Raw genomic sequence first — 27947 nt, 5'->3', positions numbered from 1 at the left:
TGTCTTGGGTGGCATCGGGGGGGGGCCGTGGGTCGCCCCCCGCACAACTGGACAGTTGGGGTCTCTGTGAAGAGGGTCCCTACTAATTATGGGTATTTATTGGTTATTTATTTGCCCCCTGGGGTTCCCCGGGGAGGTTCCGAGGCTCCAGGCACTGAAGAGCTGTGTCCCTGGGCCTGTGGGGTCACCCTGCGCCGGTCAGGCCCATCTCGAGACTCGGTTTACCCTTTCTGCAAAAACATTTGGCCTAGAAGGAATCATTTTATTCTTCTAGAGCTTCTTAAACAAAATGTGTTCTCATGTCCCCTCCTTGTCGGTGGTTCCCCGGGCTCCCCTCACACCTTCACCAGCCTCAGGCTGGTCCCAGCCCCCAAGCTTCCCCTTCCCATTCCCCCCAGAACAAGTACCCTTGTATTTCTAAAACAATTATTTATTCTAAGTGTAAGTGTGTTTTTAATTGACAAACGCCCCCAGAGCACAGCGTCGGAGGCAGGGGCAGTGACCGAAGCACTCTCCTCACCCTCACCCCTGCCTGGCCTGAGGCCCAGCTGGTCCTCCAGGACAGTCGCTGGCCCTGGATCCTGCGTCCTTCCAGAAATGTCTGTGCGTGAACCCTGAGGGTGGCCGGTGTGTGAAACGTGTGGGCCCTGAGGGCCCTAGTGGGTTTCACCTGCCAACACCTCTGACCGTGGCTCCGGGGAGGGGTTCTGCTCCCGGTCTGGCCACGTTGCAGGCAGGCCCTCCTCCATCAAGGGCACCCAGCCCCCTGCCCCATGGCCGGGGGTGTCAGCTCAGGGGGACATGCCTGTGCAGCCCACCTTCCCCTCCAAGTGTCTGAGTCTCTTCTCCAGCCCCACCAGAGACCCAGACAAATCCGAAGGCCCGTCTCGCTGCCCAGATGCCCCCCTGGGGGCTTCTGCCCCCACCCCCTGCAGTGACCTGGCCAGCCAGGGACAGCCCCTAGGCCAGGCACCCCTGCCTCCGGACCCGGGATCAGAGCCTGAGCAGTTCCGGCGAGGCGATGACCTCCCCGCTTGGAGTCTCGGTTTCCCCAGCCCATCTGAGGGGTGTTTCCGGCACCTCCCTGCCCGTCCAGCCATTTTCACCCCTGAAGAAGGCCTACTGTGTGCGAACGAGCGCCCTGCTGGGGAGGAGGGACCTTTGTCTGGGGTCTGAAGGACGCTTTGGTCAGCACGTGACTGAGTTTCCACCACGTGGCTGGCTCTGAGAGCAGAGCCCCATGGGCCACGGACGCCATAGACCCAGCGGCGACACCATCTGTTGGTGAAGGAACCATGGCTGGGGACGGGGTGCGGGGGGAGGACCTTCCAAACCGAAGGTCCAGGAGGCCCACGGACCAGGGGCATCTCTGTGGCAGCAGTGACCAGCGTGCTGCAGGTGGCATCTGCCCTGGGCTGCGGGAGCCTGGCGGTTTGGCAGTGGCCCGATGGGACGGGCAGGCAGGGAGGCAGAGGGGGCGAGAAGCAGCCCATCCGGGATTTATGCAGGAGGAGCCGGGACTGGGAGTGGGGTGCACACGGAGTCAGGAGCCTGCCCTCCTTGGTTTATTTTGGAGGCTACTTGGGGGACAAATGGAGACACGGGTCACACGACCTCGTCGATCACCGGGACCGGGTTTTCCTGGGGGCCACCGGAAACCCCTGCCACCCCTGCAGCCTCCTCTTCCCCGGGCTTCTTTCGGGCCTCGGGAGGGGGCCGGGGCGGGGGGTTGCTGGGTGGCTGCTTGATGGTGCCCCCGACTTGCGGCCGCTCCTTGGGCTTGGGCTCGATGGGGACCCACTGCTCTCCACGGACGGCCGCCTGCGGGATACAGAGGAGCTGGGTTGATAGGGCCTCCCGGAGGCCAACTCTGCTCCCACCACCAGCCCCCGGGAGCCGGGCGGGACCCGCGTCTGGACCCACTAATTCCGGAGTGACAGCCGGGCCCCCAGACTCCGGCTGCCTCACTCTCCAGGCAGGACCCCACAGTGGGGAGGGCAACCTGGACGCCCTTCACGCTGACGCTCCAGCCGCGGGGCGGGAGTGGCCGGGGTGGGGGGGTAGCCGGGGAGGGCAGGAGGCTTCGTGGGGGCACAAGCCATGGCGGCTGAGGAAAGAGAATGGGCTCCTGCTGGCCGCAGAGCCCTCAGCAGGCCAGGAGGGCTTGGGAACGTGTGCTTTTCATTTGTGCCCCACCGTCCTTGAGAGAAAAACTGTGACAGGACGTCACTTAGGAAGCAGAAGAATGAATGGGCACCGGGGCCCCGCCTCCCGAGGTGAATCCCAGCATGTCCCCTGAAAAGGAAAACTCCGGATCCAGGGAGGGCAGAGATGCAGGGAAGGGCGTCTGTGGAAGGCACAGACCAACACTCCCGTCCCGCCCAGGGAAGGATGTCACACCAACGTTAACACACCCTCACCAAGGCAGAGAAAGTATTCAGGGTCTGAAATTCATGCACAGACACTCACACTGAAAACATAACATGGGATTCCTGCGAGTTAATCAGGAAAAGACAAAAGCCCCCTCAAAAAATGGGCGGTTCTAAGCAACAGCTCAGACACACGTCTGGCCCAGAGCCTGTGCCCAGCAGAGCTTCCCCCAACGCCATCCTCCCCCGAGCCTGCCGGCCCTTCTGGGAAGACCAGATGACGTGCAGCCCTACCTCGGGGCCTTTGCAAGTGTCCCGACCCTGGGCAGGCCCCATGGGGCAGCTTTGGAAAACATCCCCGTGGCATCTGTACCGTTAACAGGCTCCCCAGGAAGTGTTCCCAACAGCACCCCAAGTTAGCAAGGACGGGTGAGATGAGAAAAGTATGGTTGGGCCGTGGCTGGCCGTGTGACCCTGGGCCACCCACGTCACCTCAGCTCTGACTTTGTACTTCTTGGTCTGCAAAGCAGGGCCAAGGCCCAGAAAAAGGAGCTAGTGCACACTACACGTCCAGTGACTGGTGGCCACAGACCCACTGACCCCGCCACGGCATGAGTGAGGACTCAGGCTGCAGAGCTGGCTTTGGGGACCGAGGTGGTGAGGGCCCGCGGGGCGAGCCACAGACGATAGCACTCACCAGCAGATAGATGCTGCTCGCGATGGCCAGGCAGGCTGTCCCCAGGATGGTGGCAAGCAGGAAGCCGGCAGGTACTGACAGCCTGGGGAGGCGGGGAGGGGGAGGCAGGTGGTCAGGAGGAGTCTGCACCCCAGGACCCCCAGGACCAGGCAGACCATAGCATGTAGCCCCCAGGACCCCGGCTGGAGGACACGCCCAGTCCTGCCAAAGGCTGGGCTTCCATGCTTGGGCCCTTGGAGCTGTCCTCTGCTTTCATCTGAGCCTTAACAACTCTTGGGGTGCTGGGGCTGGGCCCCCACCCACCACGCCAGGAGGACGCCCACATGGCCGTCAAGGCCCGAGGGCGTTGGGGCCTCCCTGGCAGGAACCAGCAGGCACACGCCCAAGGCAGTGAGCAGAGCCGCCCAGGCGAGCCTCATCAGCCCCCCACGACTCCCGGGTGAGCTCCTGCGTGGCCGTGAGCCGTTACGCGGCGCGAGGTCATGGAGCTGGTCTGGGGAAGCCCCGGTTCCAGGTCTGGAAGCCTATCTGAGCCGGGATGGGGCTGACTTGAGCTGGTGGGGAGGGGCTTACTCCAGGGCCATACTGGTCCCCGGGGGCGGGGGGAGGCGGGGGGAGGCTCACCCCAGGTGCAGGAAGGCCCGGACGTAGTAGTTCCTGGTGAGAGGCCCAAAGGCCTTCAGCACTTTGGTCATGTACTTCTGTCCACTAGGCAGAGGGCGAGAGACAGACTGTACCCTGCTCGGCAGCCATCCCCCCGCCCCCCAGCACCCCGGCTTCCTCCCTCCCAGAGACCGAGGGGCCACAGCAGCAGGGCGGGCTCTGGCCTGTTTGCCCAGGAGGGCGGTTGCGGCCTCAGAAGGCGTGTCCTCCCTTGTGGGGTGGCCCAGCCCCGGGGACGCCCCCCAGCGCAGGGATGGGAGCTCACCATCTCTCCATGGTGGACCCCTTCCTCCTCTTGCCCCGGGGGTACTCCAACAGGCAGACGAACACGCCTGCGCCACTGAACGTGCCATGAAGGAACGGTGGGCTCAGAAAACAGACGGGGTGCAGCTGCCTGCTGGCGGGAAACAGCCGGGCAGCTTCCGATGGGTCTGGCCACTTGGGTGCCCGCTGGCCCGTCCCAACTGGGCCAGAGGGGCTCAGCCCACCGCCGACAGATCCCAAGCCGGCCCAGCTGGACAGCTGATAGAAGGGGGGCACAGAGGGGCTCCCCAGAGTTCCCGAGGCCTCAGTGCTGGTCTCGGGGCTGCTGACACCTCTCGCCAGGCCACGGGCCTCCTGGCCTCACGCCAGTCACTCCCCTGCTCCCAGCCTCGGCTTCCCAAACTGCGACTGAGCCCTGTCCTGCCTTCCCCACGTCTGCAGGGGCCCAGGGAAACCGTGACGTGCCCGTGGCCCCAGGGGCAGCTGCGTCCGCACCCGGAGCCCCGCACCACTGCCCCCCGCACCCCGTCCCACGATCTACACAGGCAGGATACATGGAGTACGCGCCGAAGTACCACTTGGTGAACTGGCCCGCCGTGGCCACGACGCCCCCCATGATGAGGACTGCGGAGAGAGGAGAAGCAGGTTAACAGGAGTCCCCCTCCCCAGCTCTCCCCGTGCACTCCCCCTCCCTTGGCGAGGCCAGCAGTCGCCCACAGATGCTCTGCGGTGGGACAACACACTGGCCCGTGCAGGGGACACGGCAGGTGGGGTGGGGCAGGGAGTAGCCCATGAGCTGGGCACTTTGGGGCCAGAGCCGGGCCGACAGAGCACTGTGTGTGAGCGGAACCGGTCCCCATCCCAGCAGCTGCTCAGAGCCCGGGGAGCGCTGGCCGGACGGGTCCTCACCCAGGCCCCCGCGCAACAGGGCTCCACGACGCCTGGCCATTTTGTGTTAGCTTTCCGTGCTTCGAGATGACATTGTTATTTGTGTGTGTCTGTGGACGGACGACCTCTCCCAGGCGCACGGCGCTCCCGCCGTCGCACCTGGACCGCGGCGGCCAGGGGCTGATACTCCAGCCCCTTCCTGGGCCTGGCGTCTGCCGGCTCTTCCCAGCCTGCGTGGGGCTGCCTCCCCCGGCTGGAGGCGACATACGGCTGGACCTTTCCTCCCCAGACACTATTTTGTTACAACCTGTTCTCTTGCGGTCACGTATCTGCAACACGAAATGTTCCACTGTAGCCATTTTAGAGGCAGAGACCTAAGTCCTCGCACACCCGCGTGCGCAGCCCCAGAACTTCCAGCGGTTTCTCCCGCTACAAGCACGGGAGCTCGTGCCTCTGGGAGGCGGCGCTCTTGCACGATTACGGATGAGCGGGTCCAGCTGCACTGTGTGACGTGCGCTGGTGTCACCTTCCCACCGCCAGCTAACGCGCTCCAACTTGAAATCGCACGTTTCTCTTCCCAGATCACACGTGGACGTCAGATTCCCCTCAGCCTCACCCCCCAGCTGCGCGGGCAGCTTCATGATTTACCATCGGTGCCCCGAGGCCCCCTCCTCGCCGCCAGCCCTGCTGCAGGACCCCGCGCTCCCCGCTGACCGGTGTCCCTCGGGGTCCCCCTAGGGAGGCCTGGCAGCAGCCCTCTGAGTGAGTCTACCCGGGGCTTGAACACACCCTCCCCTCTGCACCCAAGATCTCATTCCCTTGTCTTCTGGCGGCCCTCCTGGAGAAGTCTGCCATCAGTCTGACTCTCGAAGCCACTCTTCCCCTCTGGTAAATTTTAAGATTTTTCTTTAATGGTCTATAATTTCGTTACCTTGTGTCCAAAAAGGGATCTGTTTTTCTTTATTCTGTAAAGGACTCCGCTTTCTTTCAATCTGAGATTTCTCCATTTCTGGAAAATGCTCGCCCGTTACCCTTTCGTGCTGCCTCCCAGCATTCACCCTACAGGGCCCTGCTTCTCACCTCTGCACCTGCTGCTGCCCACGGGGAGGGTCTCTCCCACCCACTGACCATGGGGAGGGTCTTCCCTGCACTCCCACCGCCCCCACGCGGCAGGTTCCCTCCCTCCACTGCTGCCCACCCTGCACCCCCACCCCTGCACCCCTGCACAGGGCTCAGCTTCTCCTCAGTAACCCCGTCTCTGGTGTGCGCGGCATGCTGCGAGGCGCCCTGAGTCCCATCGTCCACTCCACGAGCCCTCTTATCTTTACAGTGCATCCAGCTCACCCGTGGACCGTGAATGAATTTTCTTTCTTGATGTTCTGCATAGTTCACTTCTTGTCCTGTTTCATTGTGCCCTCTGCTCTCTTCTCCCCTTGAGAGTCTGGAACATACTGGTGGGCATCAAGGCGTCCTCACGTCCTCAGGTCTTCCAGGCCCAGGCGGCTCGGCTCCCTGGCTCTGCCGCAGTGTCAGCGCCCACCCTGGGCCACGTGCTTCCTCCACGGGCGGGGCAGGCGGCTGGCAGTGCCCGGCTTCCTGTGGCGGTCTCCTGCGCCCCGGGGAGCAAACAGCCTTGCAGACAGCTTTCACGTTGCCTCTGCTGGGGGCTTCGGGGTTTCTCCGGGCCTGGGCCCAGTGCGCGGCAATCTCTTGGTCTGGCCCAGGGAAGAAAACACTCAGCCCTTCCCCACTCATAGCACAGGCCTGAGTTTGCACGGCTGCATGGTCCCAGGCTTCTTCAAGCCAGCCCTGGCTGCAGGTCCCAAGCATCCTTGAAGAGGACTGTTCCTGACGCTGTTTCTTGTGCATGTGGCCCTCCCCAGCCAGGTCTAGCCATGCAGCCCAGATTCACCTGTTTCCACACAGAGGCCCCCAAATCCCACCAGGTAAGAGCCTGAGCCCCTGAGAGACCCTATTCCCCCGGCACCCCTTCCTTCAGCCCAGATACACCACCTTGAAACCTCACTCTGCTTCCTGCCAGCAGATTTCCTACCAGTGGTGCTGCTGAGCTCTAGTACATATTAACTTTTTTTGTTGGCTGGTCAGCATCTGGGGGAGCTGGGAGAGGGAAGAGCGCCGTTCCGCATTCAGTCAGCTTACTTGTGTTTGGGTGTGTGATTTCCCCCTCCCGAGCGGTGGTGTGGCTGCCTGCCCTCGGCAAGAGGAGGGCAAAGACACCACTGACTCACCAGGAAGGAGGGAGGACTGCTGCACCACCCCCAAACGCCAAGAGAGCCCTGCTCCGTGCAGCAGCGGCAAGGACAGATGAGGCCTCAGCTCTTGCGGGACTCATGGTCTTGTCAGGGGAACAGAAATAAATATCGAAACTAGAAGAGGGGGAACGGGATGGAATGTCTGGGGCTCCTTTCCGCCTGGTACCCCGGAAAGTCTGCTCCAAGCAGGTGGCATCGTGAGCTGAGAGACATCGTGAGCTGAGAGCCAGCCACAGACGCTTCAGCTCAGCAAAGGCCCTGGGGTCAGCTCAGAGGATCCGGGAACAGAACAGAAGTCTGTGCACGAGTCCCGGAGAGGGCAATGTTCTGGACACTCAGGGATTGGAGCAGCCAGAATCTGGCTTTTGGTGTGTGTACTAGAAAACCCCAGGAAGGCTTTTAGCAGCAGGTGCCACCATTGGGTCAGATGGGACTTCCCACAATAGAAAAATCTGTGGGCTGTGACTGTGTGTAGTCAGGGTCTCACCAGGCTTGAGCCGTCGCTGGAGGCTACAGTTCACACCCAGAAGAGAAGTCAGCAAGGGAGGAACCAGAGCAGGCCCTGGGGACCTTCTGACAAGCACTCTTATTTGACGATGGAGAAGGCTGAGCCCACCCCCGACTTTGCCATCTGTGCAGCGGACATGAGAGAAGTGTGGGCCCCATGGCCTCGCGGGCGGTAGCCAAGGCCAGGACGCCGGCCTGCTCACAGTGGGCCTCCAAAGAACCAGAGGCTTGTCTGCAGTGGACAGCCTGGGGACCGTGACAGCACCATGTGACCGACCCACTGAGTTCTCAGCCACTGGAGAGGCCCACAGCAAGTGGGACCTGCCTGCACGTACAGCACACCCTAGGCCCCATGCTCTAAAATGTGATCTGACAGTGTGGGGTGGGGAGACGTCCTCTGCCTCTGCTCCTCCCTCCCCGGGTGCAGGAGGCCGGGGGTGGGGTGCGGTCCAGGGGGAATGGTGTGCGGCTAAGACGCCCCCTGTCTGCGTGTTCCACACTGGGCGCACAGGCCCTTCCTGGGACTGGCAGGTCACTGGAGGGAGGCAGGCAGAGCCTCTGGGGCCCCTCTTGACTCAGCTTTGCCCCACACAGTCCAGAGAGGTTCCTGCTTGTGAGTACAGAGCTGGGTGCACACCCCACTGCTCCCTTACCAGAGCTCTTGCGCACACGGGGCATGGTGCCTGGGGGCCCTGCCCCCACCCCAGAAGCAGTCTCTCTGGGAGTTGAGCTGAACGGGGTCACTCTCGGGGGTTTCCAGCTCCCTTATGAAATCCTAGAAGCCCTTCTGTGCAACTGGGGGTGGGGCCCCACATGCTGAGCACCTGCCTCCCAGGACCCAGGACGAGAGGAAGCCCCTCTCCACGGTTGGGCCAAAGCCCCCCAGCCCTGGGCAGCAGGGGTATGGGCTGTCCACTTGCTGTGTTTACCCAACCCCAGGGGGCATTGACTCCCCGGAAACCACCAGGGACGAAACGCCTCTTCCCCTGGTTGCAACTTCCTCTCTCGGTGTAGAGGTCTGGGCCTGGGTGGGGGAGTAGAGGGGACAGCTGGAGGGTGGGCAGGAGCAGGGGGTTTTTGGTCTCCAAACCTCCTCTGCAGGCCAAGGTCCCTGACTGACCCGCCGGTCTCAGCCCACTCCGGGCCCGCCCCGCAGCTGCAGGCCCCGGGCCCTGCCTTCAGTCCCCACTCCCAGCCCGCAGCCCGGGGTCTCGGCGCCCGCGCTGGCCCAGCCCGACCCGCAGCCCGAGGGCTCGACGCGCACTCACTCAGGCCGGACGCCAGCGCCTGTTCGTTGGCCCACATGGCCCACTCGATCTGCCCCATGGTGGCGGAGACGACCGCGACTCGACGGGATCCCTGCGACACTGCGGGCCCAGCCCGAAGGCCGGCCCCGCCCCCGCCCCGCCCCCGAGGCAGGCCCCGCCCCCGAGGCGGCCCGGACCCGCTCTCTCTGAGAGCAGGGACCGAGCGTGGGGGGCCCTGCCGGCGCTGGGCCTCCCTCCCAGGCGGGGTTCCCTGCGGCCCCAGCCAGCCCACCTCCGTCCAGGCCCAGGCCTCGGCCTCGGCCTCCTTCCTCCCCCAGCTCCTTCCAGGCGCCGGAGGAGGGGCCACCACTGCCCCCTTAGGCACCATCAGCTCCACTGCCTCTTCCGACCAAGGTGATCCCTGGCGGGCTGGGCCACAGCGGGAGCACGCTGTGGGGTGGAGGCACCTGCCTAAGAGGGCAGAAAGCTCAGTTTCTTGGACCTTCCGGTCGGAGGATCCCACAGGCGGCAACAGGGGTTTCTCCCAAAAGAGGTGTGGGCAGGCTGATTCCTAGAAGGTTTTCAAGGCCCTAGAACCTTCACTGCAGCCACACCACCGGTGCCCCACAAGGAAGCCAGGCGCCAGTCCTCACCAGGGGGGACAGTGGCAGGCCCAGCCCCCACTTCCTCATCAGCCATGCTGCAGCTCAGGTCTGGTTAGACCACAGGCAACCCTCTGCTCGCAGGAGGGCAAGACCTGCCAAGCTTCTGGGGAAATCCAGAGGGCAGGAATGGTCCTTGCCATCTCCCTTCACCCTCCCCTTCAGGATCACAGCCCAGCAGGTGCATTACCCTCCCCCACAGCCCCAGACCCAGCCCTGACCCTGGTGCAGGAAGGATGGAGGTTTGGCCCTGGGGGTCCACTCTTCCCAGAAGCCTACCCTGCCCAGCACTGATGGTTCAGAAACAGGGAGGGGCGGCACTCCTGTGGTTTCAGAGCCCAGAAACTTCTGGGCTGTGGGGAATTGAGTCCTTAACCAGCACTCCCACCAACAAACCCACTTCCCACCTTCCTGCATGGACAGGGACTTACAGCCAGACCCAAACCACATCTCACACCCATCAGAGCCTCAGAGACTGTGTCAGCCACCGGACGTGGCTCACGGCCACATGCTGAACGCCCACCGTGTGGCCCGCAGCTGACAGGCAAGTGAAAGGCACGCAAGGCAGCTTTCCCGCGCACTCCGTCCATGCCCTCCCAGCCTCGCAACGCAGGGGCCCCAGAGTGCCAGGGTCGGAACCACGATAAAACACGTCTGCCCCAGTCAGCACCGATGGCTTTATTCCCAGCAGCCCACGGGCTCCTGTGTAACGCACCCACCTTGGCGCTGCTCTCCCATCTCCCGCTACAGACACACCAGGGGTCTTTCTACAAAGAAACATTCCATTTGTTTTGCAGGGCATGAGTCCGGCCGAGGAGTTGTGGGGGGCTAGCTGAGGCTTGAAGCTTTTGTGGGGGGTCCCTGAGGTCTCTAACAGTGACCTGTCGTCCGGCTCTGAGGAGGGGTGCCGACTCCCTTTCACGTCCAGCAGAGCTGCCGTTTGGGGCAGTGGGAGTGGCCTCAGACAGTGAGTCTAGGGGGCCCCTTGAAGGGATGCCCAGCCACTCCACACCATCCCACTCTGCGCCCAGAATCGGATCCCTGGTGCTCGTACCCGCTCTCTTCTCAGCAAAGCACTAGGTGAGGCACTTGGCGGGGGCAGAGGGGGCAGCGTTTCCCCAACGGCTTGGTCACTCCACTGACCCAACTCGGCCACAGTGTGGGGTCCGGCCTGGAGCCCCAACAAGCACAGACCCCCCGGTCGCCACCCCCAGCGACCCCGTTCCCAGTGAAGCAGCCTTCTTCCAGGGACGGCCGGAGCTCCCCTCAGGAAAGGCGGTCAAGCAGCCGGCTTCGGCAGGCCGTCCGGGCCCAGGAGGTGAGCGCGAGGGTCCTCCAGGATTTGAGGCCCGGGTCCCACCTGTCCGATGGGGAGGCAGGAAGTACAGGTCAGAAGCTAACGACCCACGCAGCAGCATCCTGCCCCACGGCGGGCCTCCGTCACTTGGCCTCCATCACCCAGATGTGGGGCGGACAGCACGTCCCCAGTGCAAGGTAGAGACCGTGGGCCTGGGGGCTCAGGTCACAGGAATCAGGATCAGACCAGTCTTGGTGAAATGTGGGCTCAGGCCTTCAAACAGGGATTGGGACCCGCTCCTGTGGGGTGAGCCAGGAAGGCCCCGAGGACCCACCGCGCCTGTGTCTCCCTAAGTCCCCCCTCAGCACGGGGAACACTGCCCCACAACGCCGGGGGTCCTTACACACCCACTTGAAGGGTGACTGAGTGAAGGCTCAAGCCGGACGGTACCAAACTCTGAAAACCCAAAGGCCATGTCACTGTGTCTCAGCGTTCCAGCCACGACAGACGGCGGCTGAAGGGCGCCCCTTCACCTGGTGGCAGGCAGGGGCTGAGCCCGCGGGGCTGGACGCGCCCCCTCGGTCAGCCGGGCCCTGGGCCTCACCTGGGTGGCAATGATGTACTTGACGCCGCCGGGGGTGGGGTCCACGTCCAGCGCCGCTTTAAGCTCGTCTGAGAGTGGGACGGGTGGCACGGGCAGCCCCTTGAGAAACCTGGGGAAAGAGGGGCGGCAGGTCCTGAGGCCACGGACGGAGGCCGCAGGTGCGAGACAGGAAGCGGACTGGCAGCTGGCGTGGGGTGGGGGTCCCTTCCGGGGAAATGCAGAAGCTCCGGCACCAGGTGGCAGTGCCGCTCGCACAGCAGCACGGGGACAGCCGCGGGGCGCGCCCTCCCAGCTGTGGAAGGGGTGACGGCTCCGCGGTGTGTATCTGACCTCGCGCACGATGCCCAGCACGAGCGAGCGCGCGCCCGCTGGGGTCACCAGGAGTGGGGCTCTGGTTTCCTCCTTCCACTCCTCACCCGCGGCTCCTGCTTGGCCGGGGTGGGACAAAGGTCAGAAAGGGAACACCTCGTGGGGGCCTGCATGGCTCAGGGTGCCAAGCAAACAAATCTCGGTTTTGGTCCAGGTCATGATCCCAGGGTCCTGGGTCCGAGCCCGTGTCAGGCTGCGCGCGCAGGGGGGGCGCCTGCTTCTCCCTCTCCCTCCGCTCTGCGCCCCACTCAAGCTCTCTCTCTCTCAAATACACAGAGTCTTTGAGAAACGAAGCAGCAGCACCTCAGTCCGAGTGGAAGCCCCCACCCCCGGGACGCGCAGACCCACAAGCCGCCCACGGGGTGACAGGAGCGATGAGTTCGGTCTCCTGCAAGGACGCCGGCTGCCTCAGGGGCTGTCCCTGGTCATGGGGTCTGTCCACCCGGTGAGGAAGCCAGCCCTCCGGCCCCCACACACTACAGGTCAGTGTCCCCCCAATGACGGTGACACATTCCCCGCACCCCAAGCAGTGAGGTGTCCCTGCACCAAGACGACTGGAAGGGACACGGGCTCCAGCCCCAGACACCATGATGCTGCTCGCACCCACACGTGTGGCCACCAGTCTGTGATGCGTGATGGTCACAGGGAGGCGCCCTTGGTGACACACCGCTTGGGGTCCCTGCAGAGACGGAGACTCCCACGGGACCCCCCACTTAGCACCACGGCCTCGGGGGCCACCGTCCCAGATCTCAGCAGGTGACCCCGCTCCTCCCCCTACGCCTCCTAAATGTGGGGGACCCCCAACTCACTTGTCTCCGTTTGACTCGGGGGGGAAGCAGTGCCTCACAGCAGCCACAAACTCAGGCACGGTGTCGTGCAGGGCAAAGACCACAGCATTGGGGCCCGCGTCAAACGTGTATGCCACCTGGAAGCCCCGGGGCCCGCGTGAGTGTCTGCAGGGCGGCTGGCCCAGCTCCCACCTCTCCTTGGCCCCAGAGACCCCGCACTGCCTGGAGGGAAGCCGCCGCCCCTCTGCCCACCGGCTCAGGACCCGCGCCTTCAAGTGCCAAGTGGGGGCCGCGCACCCACACGCGGGCCAAGAGACTAAGTGCCCGCCGACGGCCGGGTCCAGCGGGGCCGCGAAGCCCCGGTCTCGGCCGGCCTGCGCCAGACTGCAGCCGGCTGTGCAGCAGCTCTGGGCCCGAGGGCCGGCGCAGGGAGCGCGCCGCGGGTCTGGGGAGTCGGCAGGAGCGGCCTGGCCTTACCTTGGTCTGCCCGTGGTGGGCGTTGAAGCGGTGCACCAGATGCACAATGCGCCAGGACGTGTCGCTGAGATAAGAGATGGGCGGGAAGGTGTCCAGGCAGGTGGCGTGGAACTGGTTGCTGTCCTTCATGGTCAGCTGGGCGAAGCCCGGGAAGTCCCGCTCCTGCACGCAGCGGGCCATCTCTGCCAGGCGTGCAGGCACCACCGACTCAGCCCGGAACTGCAAGGCATGGTCCCGTGAGGCGCCAGCCGTCCCCCAGGTCAGAGTCCCGGCTCGGCAGGGCGGCCGGCAGCAACACTGGGGGGCTGAGCCGGGCAGACCAGCAGGGCTTTGAGGGAGGCGGGTGGAGCCCACCGTATGCCGGGAGGTATGGGACGTGCCCTGGGCCATCCCGGCACCAGCCTTACCCCGAGCAGGGGGCTGGTCTCCACACTGGTCCGCATGCCCGCGGTGCTGCCCGTCGGCTTCTTCTCCGCGCTCACCTGCCGGGAGAACTGGCCTGGACCCCATGCTGCTGCCCCAGCCTAAAACATGGCCGCGTCCCATCCATTGCCCCCGCCTGGGAACGGCAGCCCCTTTGCCGCGGGCAGTCGCTCAGAGCTGGGCCAGGTGCTTCTGTCACCCGGCGAGCCCACAGGCCCGGAGGAGCTGCCCCCCCAGCCTCACTCACCACAAGTATGAGAACTCGGAGTTCCGGCCAGTGTGACTCCGGGGCCACCTGCCGGGCGATGCTGTCCTTCCCATCGGCCCGCTCCCCCATCTGCCACTCCACGAAGCCACCATACAGGCTCCGGCAGGCACTGCCCGAGCCCCGGCGTGCCACTTCCGAGAGGTCACTCTCAACCCCGTAGACCCGGGCCAGGGTATAGGCTGAAGGCACAGGAGGAAGGGCACAGGGGGCTCAGATGGGTGCGGTGGGGACGAAGACTTTCAAAAGCATGTGGCGCAGAGACTAATGCAGAGAGGCCTGAAAAGCGGGCATGAGGATGGCAGCTGGCAGTGCGGGCCACCAGGAAGCAGGGCTGGTCTGGCTGAGCGGCTGACACCAGGATAGAGCTGGGAGCCCGTAGGGTGAGCTCTCTGCCCCCAGCACTGGGTGTCCTCCTGGCCTTGCCAGTCATCGAGGGCGTCTCAGGCAGTGGCATGTGAGCTGGCTGAGCTGGGTTTTGGCCAGGCCACACACGGTGAGCCTGCCGCCTGCCACGTGGTGCCCAGCTTTGCCCCAGGTGGGGAGGGCCTACTAGAGAGTAAGCCAGCATACAGGGAAGCCAAGCAGGGGTTTGGAGGGAGGGAGACAAGTTGCCAAGGAATCTGTGGGAGCACCTGGAGCCAGCTGCACCTGAAGCCAGCTAAGCCAAGAAACTGCTCCTATCTTAGGCTTAAGCCAGTTGGAGACAGGTTTCTGACACAAATAACCCAGAGGATTCTACACACACAGCCCCAGGAAGAGTTGGGCACCCAGATCCCTGGAGGCCAAGAGCGAGCGGTGCCGCTTGCCCCAGCACACCCCCTAGGGGCCCTGGGCTCCTGTGGGCACCCACCTAGGCAGGCGTAACCCGCTGCTGAGGAGGCCAGGCCCGCAGCCGTGGGGAAGTTGTTCATGGATGCGATGTGAACCTTGTAGCCGAGGCCGAGGGCCACTGGGTCCTCGTCACCGGCGCTCCTCCGCTTCCGGGCCAGGTGGCGGACTGAAGGGACGGGGGAGACGGTCACAGGCAGAGTGGCCCCGACCTGTTCCTGACATCTCACCCGCCACAGGTCAGGAAGGGGCAGTGGCACAGCTGAAGCCAGGCCTCTGCCCCAGACTTGGTGCAGGCCTCCTGCTTGGGGCAGAGCCCCAGACCCCAGCCCCCGACCCACACCCGCTCCAGATGTGCTGACAGGCGTCCCCCTTTCCCCGAGGGGCTGGGCTGTGCTGGGAAGTCGGGGGAGCTAAGAGGCAGCGGCACCTTCTGTGCACTGAGACCCAAGCCAGAGTGAAGAAGGGATGGTGGAGTGAGGAACCACCGGGGCCCAGCCCCAGCGCCGCACGCGCCCCTCCCGCAAGCCCACTCACTCTCCCTCAGACAGGCCTGGAGGCGGGGCTGCCCCACGTCCTCCTCCAGGCCGTTCAGCCAGATCCGGTCCTCGGTGAAGTCCTTGCTAATGGCGGCTGTGGTGGTGGTTCTCAGCTGGGAAGGAACACACAGGCCACCTCAGAGGGGGGGCCGGCTAAGCGCCCCTGGCCGCGGGGGAGGGCCTTCCTACGTGGCCCTTCCCGGTCACCCACTGAGGGGCAAGGATGGCCTCCCTGGAGAATAGGGCTATTGAGGCCGAGGCAGCCAGGCCAGGCGGTGAGGAAGGCCTCAAGCCGTGCGGCAGGCTCGGCACCCAGCCTGGCTCGGGCTCGCAGGGTGCAGCCCACGCTTTCCTGGGCCACAGCGGAGCCACGGGGCGTGGCTCCAGGAGGAAGGGACAGGAACCTCTAGAGACCAGGGAGGAGGGGAGTGCACGGGAAGAGCAGTCCTAACAGGGGTGGGTGGGGCTGGCACCGGCTGGAGAGTTGTGCGACCCATTGTCACACACGAGTGCGACAGAAGTTTGGTGATTATTTGCTTTGGTGTTTAGTGCTGACCTGTACTAACCTGGTCCTGGTGCAAAGTGACACTCAGAGAGGAGTTGATGGGCAGGACCAGATCCTCATCTCGCTTTCCCCCTGGAACAGACAACCGAAGGCCAGGCTGGTCCATTTCCCAGCCTTGCAAACCAGCACACTGCTGCCCTCACTCCTCCCCACCAGTGCTCCCCAGTTACCCTCACTCCCATCCCACTGCTCCCCCATCTGCCAGGACCGTGCTCTCTCATGGCATCAGATACGTCCTCTTCCTGCTGGGCCCTCACCTTCGGGAAGTCTTCCTGGATTGCTCCCCCACTTCACTGGCCTCCCACTCCCAGAGCAGAGCTGGAGGCCAGTCCATGCCCCTAGCTCATCGCATGTTTTATCTTGTTTCATCCATTCAACTAATTGCCTTGGAGTGGCTTTCCAGGCCCTGAGCACTCAGATGGTAAGGCTCTCGCCCCCCACGCAGGAGTGCCCTAGTTACTGAAACTCCTGCAAGCTCTGTGCGCTTAGGCCCTGGAGACACATGGGACCGCCTCCACTCCCCGCGCACCAGACGAGGGAATCGTCCCCACGTGGGAAGTCGCGGAGCTCTCTCTCTGTGAAGCACACACAGTGCATGCGGTGTCGGGAGTGGGGACAGTTACAGGTGGTGGTAATGACTACGCCTGGCAGGTGATCCATGACAGCCCAGACAGGGACCTGCACAAACATGCCCAGCTCGTCTCTGAGAAATCGCAGAAGCGCTGCAAAGGGGAGGGGCGGCCTTCTCAGCACATGCTGCCCGACACCCGGACATCCACGGCCAGACACAGACTGCGACCCGACTCTCACACCTCACGCAGAGAAACACGTCAAGGTGGAGACTTCAATTTAAAATGCGAAGCTATGGGGCGCCTGGGTGGCTCAGTGGGTTAAGGCCTCTGCCTTTGGCTCAGGTCATGATCCCGGGGTTCTGGGATCGAGCCCCACATCGGGCTCTCTGCTTGGCAGGGAGCCTGCTTCCCCCTCTCTCTCTGCCTGCCTCTCTGCCTATTTGTCATCTCTGTCTGTCAAATAAAGAAATAAAAATCTTTTAAATAAATAAATAAATAAAACGCAAAGCTACAAAACCTTTAGAAAAACACACGGGAGAAAACCTTTTGGTGTAGGATCAGGCAGAGGAGTCTCACTCCACACCAAAAGCATTGATCTAGTCACGGAAAACCTGATACACTGGACTTCGGCAAAACTCTCAAAACTTTGAAAGACCCTGTTAGGAGGATGAAGGGACAAGCTAAGGGGTGGAAGAAGATGCTGGCACACGTCCAACAGAGGGTTAGAGCCTCGACTAGACTGCGGACTCTCAAATCTCCACGGGGAGAAAGCACACAGTCCAAGCAGGACGTGGCCAGGGGATGCGAGCAGACACTGCCCAGAGAGGACACACGGGTCGCAGGTAAGCACCAGGCCAGGGGTTCAGGATCCCTGGGCGGAAACCCACAACCAGATGTCACCCCACTGGTCAGAAAAGCTCAAATGAAAACCAGTGACAACACCAGCAACGGCTGAAGACCGGGATCACACAGACGATGCTGGTGGAAACACAAAGTGGTCCGGGGCGTATCTGGTTTTTTTAAGATTTTATTTATTTGCCTGATAAAATCAGAGAACCTTGTGGGGGGATGAGAGACGGAGAGGGGAAGCAGGGACCCCGTGGGGCTCACACGGCGAAGCGTCTGCCTTCAGCTCAGGTCAGGATCCCGGGACTCCGGGATGGAGTCCCGAGTGGGGCCCCTGCTTAGTGGGGAGACTGCTTCTCCCTCTTCCGCTTGCCCCTTCCCCCATTGTCCATGCACGCCCTCTCTCAAATAAATAAAATCTTTAAAAAAATTTTTTTAAATAAAAAACTGAAATACAACCACCTTGTGACCCAGCATTCGCCCCGGGGAGGGACGACTTGTGTTCGGGTGGTGCGGAAGGCTTTATCCACAACATGGCTCAGCCTGGAAACAGCCCAGCTGCTGAGGCCCGGGTGGGACGGCCCCACCAGGGAACAGGACTCAGCACTGGAAGGACCAGTAATGACGTGAGCAGCCTCCCGTGGGAGTCTCCGGAATCAGGCGAGTGACAAGGGCCACTCCTCAAAGCTACACGCGCACTGACTGCGCTCACAGCATTCTGCAGAGGGAGAGCGGTCTCCCCGGTGCGGGAGACCGTGGGTCCCCAGCCCCCGGGTGGCCCTCCGTGTGGACACTGTCTCCCCCCTCCCATCCCGCGTGGACACTGTCACACACCAACCCCCTCCCGTCCCACCCTGTGGGGCTGGGCATCTGCGTGGACACTGTCACCCGCCCTCACTCCGCCCCCCGCGGGACTCGCCATCTGCGTGGACACTGCCACCCGCCCTCATCCCGCCCCCACGGGGACAGTCACCGACCCCGTCTCGCCCCAGCGGGGATACTGTCACCCACCCCATCCCGCCCCCGCAGAGCTGGCCGTCCGCGTGGACACTGCCACCCTCCCCCGTCTCTCCCCTGCGAGAGTCGCCGTCCGCGTGGACACTGTCACCCGCCCTCATCCCGCCCCCGCGGGGACAGTCACCGACCCCGTCTCGCCCCAGCGTGGACACTGTCCCCCACCCCATCCCGCCCCCGTGGGGCTCGCCGTCCGCGTGGACACTGTCGCCAACCCCGTCCCGACCCCCCGGGGGTGGACGTCCCGCGTGGGCCGTGTCCGGCGCCCCGGGCCGCGCACTCACAGTACTTGATGACCGCGATGTTGACCGGCGCGGTGCAGGTCACCGCCACCACCCGCTTCTCAGAGGCCATGGCCAAGAAACCGCAATTCAGCCTTCAGCCGCCTGCTGAACCCTGCTCGCACCTCACCCGCGCTGCGATTGGCTCGCAGGGACCCTCTGTTTCGCACGCCGCCCAATCAGCGGTGGGCCACGCCCCCGCTGCATTTCTCAGCCAATGAAGGGGATCGAACGATGGCCTGCCGACTCTGGGCCCGCCCCCGTTGGCGGGCCCTCACACGCAGGGTCTGCGCAAGCGCGGAGATCTGTCCAGGTATTACCCCCCCCCCGCCACGCAGGCGCAGGGCTCTGCGTAGGAGCTGGGACCGCGCAGGCACAGGGGTCTGCGCAGGCGCGTGGCGTCGGACTTCCTCGGAGCGACTCTGGATTGCGGCTAAGGGGAAAGGTTCCCGCGGCCGGACGCGGTGGGGGAGCGCACGCCGAGGGCCTGTTCTGCCGGGCTGGGCTCAGGGGGACCAGGCGCCCAGACGCCCTCAGCAGCTCGGGACGACAGACGGGGTGACCGCGCTGGGGGTGCCGGCGGAGCCAAAGGGCCAGCCCCGGAGTCTCGGGCGCCGCGGGGCGCACCCCCACGCCTGACCGTCGGGGTCCCCCGTCCCGGCGGGGCGCACAGGTCTCCGCACTCCTGACCGTCGGGGTCTCCGAGCCCCGTAGTGCCCATAGGTCTTCCCCTCGTCTGGAGATCGTGGAGTCCCCTGCGCCCCAGCGGTCTGGGTCACTGTGGGGTCCGCATCCCTACCCCGAGCTGTGCTGGCTTGGGCGGGCACCAGGCATGTGGCTTCAGACAGTCTCTCTCAAACCTCGGGCCCCGCAGGTTCTAGCAGACTTACTTAGATGGGGGAGGGGAGGAGGCAGAGAATCCCCAGCGGACTCCCGCGGGGTGCGGAGGCCGATGGGGCGGTGAGCCCACCTGAGGTCATGACCCGAACAGAAGCCCGGAGGTGCAGTTTAGCCCTCAGCCGCCCAGGAGCCCCACTCACCCCCTCTTCTTGAAGCTCGGGGTAAGCGGGGACCTTTTTCCCGCTGTTAAGAGGGGTCTGTACCCACGGGCGCGCTGCGTTACTGTAAAGCCTTTGCCGTGTAAAACCCGTTTCACTGTTCCCGTGTGTGGTTCTGTGGCCGGAGTCGGTTCCCCTTGGACAACCATGACCACCCTGAGGCCACCGGACCTCTTCCTTGTAAACCCGAGCTCGCAGCGTTGCAGCACCAGCTCTCGATGCCCCCGCCCTTTACCAGCTGCCGCTGTTGCCCTTGCCGGGGCCGGGATGCCGGCCAGGTTGGGAGACGCAGAGCAAACCCAGCCGCCCCAGCCCTCCTCTCCCCAGACGTGCCAGTGCTCCTGTTTTGTGTCCGGTTCCCTCAGCGTTCACGGGTGATACACACGGGCCGACACCTTTTCCCACGTAGGTGCTTCTTGGGGGTCATGCCCGCTCCGTGCAGGGGTGCGCCCCGTTCTGTTGTCTGGACGTGCCGCCTTCTTCCCAGCTCACCGCCTGCTGGTGGGCCGGTAGGCGTCACCGGTTCTTAATACTGTGAGCGGCTTCTCAGGTAGCACAGCTTGTGTCGGTGTTCGTGTTCCTTAGAAGGTTCCTCAGTGGGGATCACAGGCCAAGCAGACTGTGTGGGGCAGTTCTGAGAGCTGTTGGCAGGTTCCCGGAAGGCAGTGGGATCGGTTGTGGAAACCCGGCCACCGCGGCGCGGCCCCTCCGTCTGATGTGAACATGGTATCCCACCGCGGTTTGCCTTTGCGTTTCAGGTGCTTGTTATTTTAAGGTGTTCTTGCCATCGTGTTCCTGTTTCATGCAAAGCCGCTGCAACCTGTTTTGAAAGGTTGATGACAGACCGTCCGGGCACCCCTTAGGGGTGTTCTCTGTAGCCAGGTCACCCGTGAGCCTCAGGAATGTACGTTCTGCCGTAGTAGTGGTGGAAAGATCAGCACGGACCTGTATGAAGTTCTCCCAGCTCCTGTCATAAACCCCCAGTGTGACGGTGTCCGGCGGGGCCGGTGGGAGGCCGTGAGGTCAGCGGGCGGAGCCTCGTGATGGGGTTAGAGCCCTTGCAGCAGAGGCCCCGAGCCCTCGTCCTCCCCGCTTCTGCCCCGTGAGGACGCGGCCTCCTGACCTGAACCAGGAAGCGCGTCCTCCCCAGACGGGGCATCTGCCAGGACCTTGGTCTTGGACTGTGAGACACCAGTGGGGCTTGTAAGCCCCCCAGTCTGGGGTTTTTTGTTATAGCAGCCTGAACAGATTAAGGTAATGTCATATATGCGTGATTTTAAAACTTAGTTACTAGACGCGTTCCGGCATACTTAGCACCTCCAGGTTTTGGCTTCCCAAAGGCAGCCACTTTTTCTTTTCTTTTTTTTAGATTCATTTTAGTTGGAAGAGACAGTGAGCGCTGGTGGAGCAGGGAGAGGGAGAGAGAATCTCAAGCAGTGTCCACACTGAGCACCAAGCCCAAAGTGGGGCTCGGTCCCTGGACTTTAAGTCATGACCTGAGCTGAGAGCAGGAGTCAGGTGCGTAAGCAGCTGCGCTACCCAGGTACCCCGAAGGCGGCCACTGTTCAAATCTGTTGTTTTTCTCCATATTTCTTTTTAAGATTTTATTTATTTGTAAGCACAACCAGGGGAAGCTGCAGGCAGAGGGAGAAGCAGGCTCCCCGCGGAGCAGGAGCCCGATGCGGGGCTCGATCCCAGGACCCCAGGAGTATGACCCGAGCTGAAGGCAGACGCTTTCCGACTGAGCCGCTCAGGTGGCCCTTCCTCCGTATTTCTAAATAACCTGCTCGTATTCTTTCTGTCTAATTTCTCTGATCCCTTTTTTCAGTTTTGAATAGCATCTGTTGGTTACCACTGAGTAGAAAGAAGGGGTTCTGTTCTACCCCAACAATGTCCCTTCCTCCCCACCATCCCCGTCTAGTGAAATGGGTATTCCTTCGTTTCTGTTACTATCGTGATGTAGACCGCACTCTGTTCAGGCAATGGGCCTAAATGCCTGAGCACGTGTTAGTGGGCCAAGGCTCCCTTATTTAACGGAGAACCTTGAACGGACAAGCCCTATAGAAGGGGGCAGGGCCCGCATCCCACACCGACACCCTCAGCCCAGCACCTACCCACATGTGTTAAGTCAACCCCTCATAGGGCCTCTTGGGTAAGTGTATGTTTTTCCCACTCTCAGCTTTTGGTTACATGGGCTGTGGGGCTAATGCCTGTTAACCCCACAGAGGCCTCATTGTTCTGATTTTCTGTCTGTTCCCTTCACGTGTTTCAAAGGTATGTGGAAAACAGGGAGTAAAGCTTGACATTTCAAGGCCAAGTACCAAGAATGAAGAGCAGAGTGTACTTCTGTAAGCCTAAAGCATCTCGCACAATCCCCCTCAGATTCTTTTATTTTAAAGCATTTTTTAAAAATAGCGCTGAAATACACATAGCCCAGGGGCACGTGGGTGGTGCAGTCAGTTGAGCGTCTGACTCCTGGTTTCAGCTCGGGTGGTGGTCTCAGGGTCACGGGACTGAGCCCCATGTGGGGGCTGAGAGCCGCTCTCCCTGCCCCTCCCCTCCTGCTGTGCGCTCTCTCTCTCTTGCCCCCACTCTCTAAAGTAAACACATAGATCTTAAAAATATATATATACATAGCCTAAAATTTACCGTCTTGGCCGGTTTTGGATCAGCTCGGGAGTGTGCAGTGCACGCACCGTAACGCAGACGCCGCCACACGTGCACAGAACGCGCCCGTCTTCTGCAGCTTGAGCTCGGTCCCCATTAAACCGACTCCCTGTCCTGTACCAAGCCCCTGGCACCCCCATCTTCTGTACGGATCCGACTCTCCCAGGGACCGCCTGTGGGTGGGATGGTACAGTGTTTGTCCTGCGGTGTCTGGCTTTTCTCACTCAGTGTAATACCCACCCCCCACCCCAGGCCCATCCCTATGGTGTAGCAGGTGTCATGACCTTTCCTAAGGCCGAGTGCTACCGTCCCCTGCAGGGCCAGGCCACATCGTGCTTTTCCGGTCGTCCTCCGAGGGATGCTTCTCTTGCTTCCGCCTTCCGGCCGTTGTGAGTGACGCCGCTGTGAACACAGCTGTCCCGGTGTCCGTGCAGGTCCCTGCTCTTAGTGCTTTGGGGCAGATACTCAGAGATGGACTTGCTGGGTCTTACGGGAATTCTCGCAGTTTTTTGAGGAGCTGCTATGGTGTTCTCCTGTGACAGCCGTGTCATAGGTGCCCACCAGCGGTGCACAAAGAGCCCAGTTGCTCCACACCCCTTCTTTTCTTTTTAAATATTTTTTATTTAGGGGGAGAAGCAAACTCCCCACTGAGCCCAGAGTCCGACTCAGGGCTCGGTCCCACGACCCAGGCTGAAACCGAGAGTCGACACTCAACCCCCAGGCGCCCCAGTGCTTATTTTCTTTTTCCTCTTTGTTTTTAATAACCGCGGTGCTAATGGGTGTGAAGTTGCTTCTCGTCGTGGTTCCAGTCTGCGTTCTGAGACGGCCCTTTATTTCAGGTCGTCTCCCAGTGTTGATGAGAGGGAGTCTCGGCGGTGTTTCTCCAGTGTTAACGTGCACACGAGTCCTCTCCGGAGCTTGTGGAAATCCTGGTTCGGGAGATCTGGAGTGCGGCCTCTGCATTTCTAGCAAGCACCAGGGGGTGCCAGTGACGAAAGCGGCTGGTCCGAAGGCCATGCCGTGAGTCGCAAAGACAGATGAGAACAAGTGCGTTGGCTCCGGAGTCGGGCAGACCTGACTCGGGTAGGTATGTAGGTTTCTTCGCTGCGGTGGCCCCAGTGTCTTCCTTTGTGGACCGAGAGCATTGTCTCTACTGCCAACCGCCAAGTGCAGGGCTCGGACACAGGAGAAAGGACGACTGTCCTCAGTGGCTGCTGCTCGGCCCGTCCCTGCTCCACGAGCCGCCTGAGGCAAAACTGAAGACATGGGGTCCTCGTGTGCTATCAGCGGGGACCATATGCACGGTGGGACATTAGAGCCAAGGGTCACCTCGTTAGTCATTCAGTCACCGTCCATCAGGGATCTGCCCCGCGCCACAGTGCTGTGCCAGGTGCTGGTGTGGGAGTGTGGTCAGCAGAAGCAGGCGATCACAGCCTGGCATGGGAATTGGGGCCTGGGCACTGTCGTCCTGTGGCCCTTCCCTCCTGCTTGGGGACCAGAGGGGGACCAGAGCTCAGCTCTCCTGGGTCTCCTGCGTGACGATTCTCGGGGGTCTTCAGCTGCCTGGCCTGCCCATCTCCGGGCACTTTGCTCCTGCCTGCATACTGGGGACGGAGTCCTTACATGAATTGTTTCATTTATGCTCATGATAGACTTGTCTTGAACACCAGCTGCTAGGCAGCCCAGTGAGGCGTGCTCATACCCTTTAATTACCCTGAGGGCCTGCCGCAGCTCACCAGCAGTCCCATCTAGAGAAATGGATGTGAGGCAGAGTGGCCGGAGCTGCAGGCTTGCTGGGACAGATCTGGCACACCCGTTCCTGGCATCCTGGAGACCTTCAGGAGCCCGTGTTCAGGGGAGAAGGGGTGGGACCTTGCCCCGTGATTGCTCCAGGAAGCACCGGCCCCCCTTCCTGACGTCTCTTTTTTCTCCCAGAGCCACTATTCCTTTATAAAGTTTTCCTGTTTATTAAGGAGTGTTTGATGCACAGAGCACAGGTCCTGTGGTCACTTAAGGCATCAGAATATGACTCCCCAGCCTCCACTACTCATTCTGGGACCCTGACCCGGGCTCTGAACTCCTTGGGGCTACCCTCCCTCCCGGGTCTGCTCGCCAGAATGCAGGCTGGTGGGTGGGCCCTGCTTCTCTTGCCATCCTGTTGTGCGGGCACCGTGTGGCTTCTGAGCCTGGCTCTGCTCACACAGTTACGTCCTAAAGGTCCCGCTCTCTCCTTTACAGGGAGGATTCAGAGTCGTGGATCCAGGGCCTCCGTGGCTAGAGCCAAGCACTTTCAGATTCCTGGCACCTGCCGACATCGTGGGAAGGTGAGAGGTAGCAGGGCTCGGGGCAGAGATGGAACAAGAAGCATTTAAAGAGTGGGTGTGTCCTGGCCTGGCACGAGGTCACCCCCAGCCACCTTTTCCAGCTTCCAAAACTGTCCTTCATTCTGTCCCCCCAGGAAGCAGCTGAGTGACTTTCTCGTCGCCACAGAACGCAGGCTGTAAAGCCTCTGACTCTCTTCTAAGCTCTGCTGAAGTTCACACGTGTGCCTCTCTGTTCATTCGTGAAGCCTTTCTAGGGACCCTCCAGCAGCGCACGGTGCCAGGTGAGGCCGGGGGAGTTCTGTCCTCGGGTGGGTCACAGCCTCCCTGCAGACGTGAGATGAGTGCCGGAGCGAGCAGGACAGAGACGGTGGCGTTCTGCCGGAGGTGCTGGGAATGCTCAGGCCCCACAGACCGCGAGAAAGGTCTGGCTTTCAGTCTGGGGAATGACACAATTGTAACTGTATCTTGAGCAAAGCTTGTTGGTCGCCGGGGTGAGCTGGAGCAGGGAGACCCCTGCTCACCAGGGGTCAGTGACCTCCACTGTCTGCTGCAGCCTAGACGGCGACATCTGTCATCTACAGCTGTGGTGATCTGCGCATCTGCTGTTTATAGACTCTGATAGTCTGTCATCTGTCGACCGTGATGGTCCATGTCGTCTGTCGTCTCTAGACCATGATGGTCTGTGTCATCTGTGTCATCTCTAGACTGGGACTGCCCGTGTCATCTGTCGTCTCTGGACCGTGGCAGTCTGCATCGTCTGTCATTTCTGTTCCATGATGGTCCATGTCATCTGTCATCTCTAGACCATGATGGTCAGTGTCATCTGTCTTCTCCAGACCGTGACGGTCCAGGTCATCTGTTGTCTGTAGACCAGGACAGCCTGTTTCTTCTGTCATCTCTAGTCTGTGACAGTCCGTGTCATCTATAGTTCAGGACAGTCCATGCCATTTGTCGTCTCCAGTCCGTGATGGCCTATGTTGTCTCTAGTCCTGATGGTCCATGTTGTCTGTAGACAGGATGGTCTGTGTTGTCTGTTGTCTGTAGTCCGTGATGGCCTTTGTCATCTGTCATCTCTAGTCCGTGATGGTCCATGTCCTCTGTCATGTGTAGACCAGGACAGTCCTCGTCATCTGTCATCTCCAGTCTGTGACAGTCCATGTCATCTGTAGACCAGGATGGTCCGTGTTGTCTATCATCTGTAGACCAGGACAGTCCCTGTCGTCTGTTGTCGGCAGTCCGCAATGGCCTATGTCGTCTGTTGTCTCTAGTCTGTGATGGTCCATGTTCTCTGTTGTCTGTAGACCAGGACGGTCCATGTCATTTGTCATCTAGACTATGATAGTCTGTATCCTCTGTCTGTAGACGTGGTCTGTGACATCTGTCGTCTCTTAAAATGCAGACCTCGGTGGTCTATAATGAAAGTTCTGGACCAGCATTGGAGGGTCAGCAAAGGGAATCTCAGGCCTTGAGAAGTCTGGGAAGAAAACGTGTCGTGTGTTGAGGCCTTGGGGTTGGGACTGAGGTGTGCAAACAATCATGGCAGGTCCCACTGCTAAGAATTCAAGAAAGTACCAGCAGCCTTTTGTGTGACAGAAGGCAGCTGCATGGTTGTCTGGAGAAGGGCTGAGGTAGGGGAGACAGACGAGGGCAGGAGGAGACTGGCTAGGTGTGTCTGTCCCATGGAGCAGACCGGGGCTTCACAGGTGTGCACAGGTGTCCTGACCCATCAGCCCCCACACCTCATGTCTGTGCATATGGCCATAGGCCAGTCACTGCTCACTGTGGCTGCCTAGTGATGCCCCGATTTCATGTGTGTGAGCTACCAGGTGGGTGGTTCTGAACTGAGGGGTCTGGTGGCTGGCTTAGACCGACGGAGCTCCGTGGGTTCTCAGAGCGTCAGAAGACAGCTGCTGTGCCTGTCGTGTCAGCGTCACACTGTCTTTGCTGCCTGTGTCGGAAATATTCGCCCTTCGACTGCTGAACCCAGGTGAGCTCTTTGAACCAGGCGTAAACCCAGAGTCTGATGCGGTGAAGGCAGCACGGTGTGCGGCGCCGCGGGCGACAGAGCCCCGGTGATAGTGGGGGCGGGGCAGCATGTCAGTAAGGAAGCGGGGCGCTCTGGGCGCCCTCCGTCTGGAGTCACCCAGTCATCCACGCACCCTTCACCTGTCCGCAGGTCCAGGACCAGCCGTGTCACTGAGGGCTCTGTAAGCCACACTCTCGGCACACCCCCTCTCCAAGCGGAAGAGTTTGAGATGGGCCCAGCAGAGCCGCCCCGTGAGCACGGCGCCCCCCACACTGCACCCGCACCAGGGTCTGTCCCCCCGACAGGAAGGCTCGGGATGACTGGTGTCTGTGTGCACCGTGGCCTGAGCCTCTCCCTGTCTGTCTGCACGGTCCTGGCTCAGCCCTTTTGAGACCGTTGGCATTTTTCTCAAAACTGGGGGCTCCGCTCGTAGTGCTCATGTCCACCATGACGCAGGCAGAGGCGTCAGGTTTGCATCTCTGCTTTCCCTCTGGCCACTGGGAGCTCCCGTTTCCTCCCGAGCCCTGTTCCTCGGGGCCGCTGAGGGGGCTGTGCCGGGCACCAAGCAGGTGCTCCCTGCTCTTCTCCATCAGCAGAGCACAAGACAGCACTTCGTGTACAGGTTTTTACTTTAAGATTTTAGTTAAGAGAGAGAGAGATGGAGAGAATAAGTGGAAGGAGTGACAGGCAGAGGGAGAAGCAGGCTTCCCGCTGAGCAGGGAGCCTGACTCGGGGCTCGATCTCAGGACCTCGGGATAGGACCTGGGAGCCGAAGGCAGCTTCACCCAGGTGCCCACGCGTACAGGCTTTAGTCCGTGTTTTATTTATGCTTCGGGCTTAGTCTGGGGGATGCGTGAGACGCATCATGAGGCACGTGTGCAGGGGCAGCTGGGGAAGGTGCCAAGGACAAGGAGCAGGGACGCGTGGGTCCCTGAGCCAAACCCAGGGAAGGCCAGCAGCTCCCGGTTCTCACGTGGGAGACAGCAAGGCGCTTGCCTGACCTGAGGCCCTCGGGTCCCTGCAGGGCTGCTTTCCAGCAGGGGCGGGGCCTGAGGATTCTGGGGTCTGGGGGAGGCTGCCTGGTTCCAATCCTGTCCCATGTGTTGTGGCCGGGAGCCTCCGAGCAGCTCAGTCCACCTCTTGTGCCACCCACCCCTGAACGGGGGCGGGGACAGCGCCCAGCTCAGAGCCCCAGTCTGACTCCAGGGAGGGCTGCTTGTGGCGTACTGGTGCCGGGGGGCCGGGGCACGCTGGCGTTTCTCTGTTGATAGAAGGTCCATGGTTTCGGAAGGGAGCTCTCGGGCTGAGTTGCCCTCTGCAAGTGTATGTTGACATCTTGGTGCCCAGGACCTCACGATGTGCCTGTGTTTGGAGAGAGCATCTTTAAAGAGCTGATCAAGTTACAGTGAGGTCAGTAGGGCAGACCCAGAT

At 61.8% G+C, this 27947-nt stretch overlaps 2 protein-coding genes and 1 long non-coding RNA gene across 4 annotated transcripts; 1 reads left to right on the top strand and 2 right to left on the bottom strand.

Annotated features, from left to right (window-relative positions):
* Positions 1–1532: 1532 nt before the first annotated feature.
* LOC116865556 (cytochrome b-245 light chain) lies at positions 1533–9032 on the bottom strand. The gene is made up of 6 exons (XM_032853784.1): positions 8930–9032; positions 4548–4617; positions 3995–4069; positions 3691–3774; positions 3067–3148; positions 1533–1821 (listed from the first exon to the last, which is right to left on the bottom strand). The coding sequence occupies exons 1-6, from the start codon at positions 8985–8987 to the stop codon at positions 1606–1608; spliced, it is 585 nt and encodes a 194-aa protein (XP_032709675.1). The 5' UTR covers positions 8988–9032; the 3' UTR covers positions 1533–1605.
* Positions 9033–10780: 1748 nt separating this feature from the next.
* Positions 10781–18546, bottom strand: MVD (mevalonate diphosphate decarboxylase). The gene is made up of 10 exons (XM_032853776.1): positions 18445–18546; positions 15730–15800; positions 15162–15276; positions 14647–14793; positions 13776–13975; positions 13513–13587; positions 13106–13324; positions 12650–12765; positions 11472–11580; positions 10781–10930 (listed from the first exon to the last, which is right to left on the bottom strand). Exons 1-10 carry the CDS (start codon positions 18512–18514, stop codon positions 10850–10852), a joined length of 1203 nt encoding a protein of 400 aa, XP_032709667.1. The 5' UTR covers positions 18515–18546; the 3' UTR covers positions 10781–10849.
* A 344-nt stretch (positions 18547–18890) lies between these two features.
* LOC116865557 lies at positions 18891–24829 on the top strand. 2 transcript variants are annotated; one of them, XR_004382231.1, is made up of 4 exons: positions 18891–19114; positions 23006–23249; positions 24405–24490; positions 24625–24829. It is a non-coding gene; the product is annotated as an uncharacterized LOC116865557 (long non-coding RNA). The 2 variants fall into 2 exon arrangements; XR_004382230.1 differs by lacking the exon at positions 18891–19114 and having other exon boundaries at positions 22903–23249.
* Positions 24830–27947: the final 3118 nt, after the last annotated feature.

The sequence above is a fragment of the Lontra canadensis genome, unplaced genomic scaffold (assembly GCF_010015895.1).
Source record: "Lontra canadensis isolate GAN:19392208 unplaced genomic scaffold, GSC_riverotter_1.0 scaffold8, whole genome shotgun sequence".
Taxonomy (NCBI): Eukaryota; Metazoa; Chordata; class Mammalia; order Carnivora; family Mustelidae; genus Lontra; species Lontra canadensis.
Note: the sequence above shows the minus strand (reverse complement) of the source record. Positions and strands in the feature narration are given on the sequence as shown.

What these genes read in the sequence shown, in the direction of transcription:
- LOC116865556 (XM_032853784.1), bottom strand. Translation starts at nt 8,987, where the DNA reads ATGGGGCAGATCGAGTGGGCCATGTGGGCCAACGAACAGGCGCTGGCG. An exon ending in CGGGCCTTCCTGCACCTGGG is followed by an intron (nt 3,149 to 3,690) that starts GTGAGCCTCCCC and finishes CCGCCTCCCCAG; the next exon opens with GCTGTCAGTACCTGCCGGCT. An exon ending in CGAGCAGCATCTATCTGCTG is followed by an intron (nt 1,822 to 3,066) that starts GTGAGTGCTATC and finishes TGTATCCCGCAG; the next exon opens with GCGGCCGTCCGTGGAGAGCA.
- MVD (XM_032853776.1), bottom strand. Translation starts at nt 18,514, where the DNA reads ATGGCCTCTGAGAAGCGGGTGGTGGCGGTGACCTGCACCGCGCCGGTC. An exon ending in CCAGGCCTGTCTGAGGGAGA is followed by an intron (nt 14,794 to 15,161) that starts GTGAGTGGGCTT and finishes CCGTCCCTTCAG; the next exon opens with TCCGCCACCTGGCCCGGAAG. An exon ending in AGACCAGCCCCCTGCTCGGG is followed by an intron (nt 13,325 to 13,512) that starts GTAAGGCTGGTG and finishes CATGCCTTGCAG; the next exon opens with TTCCGGGCTGAGTCGGTGGT.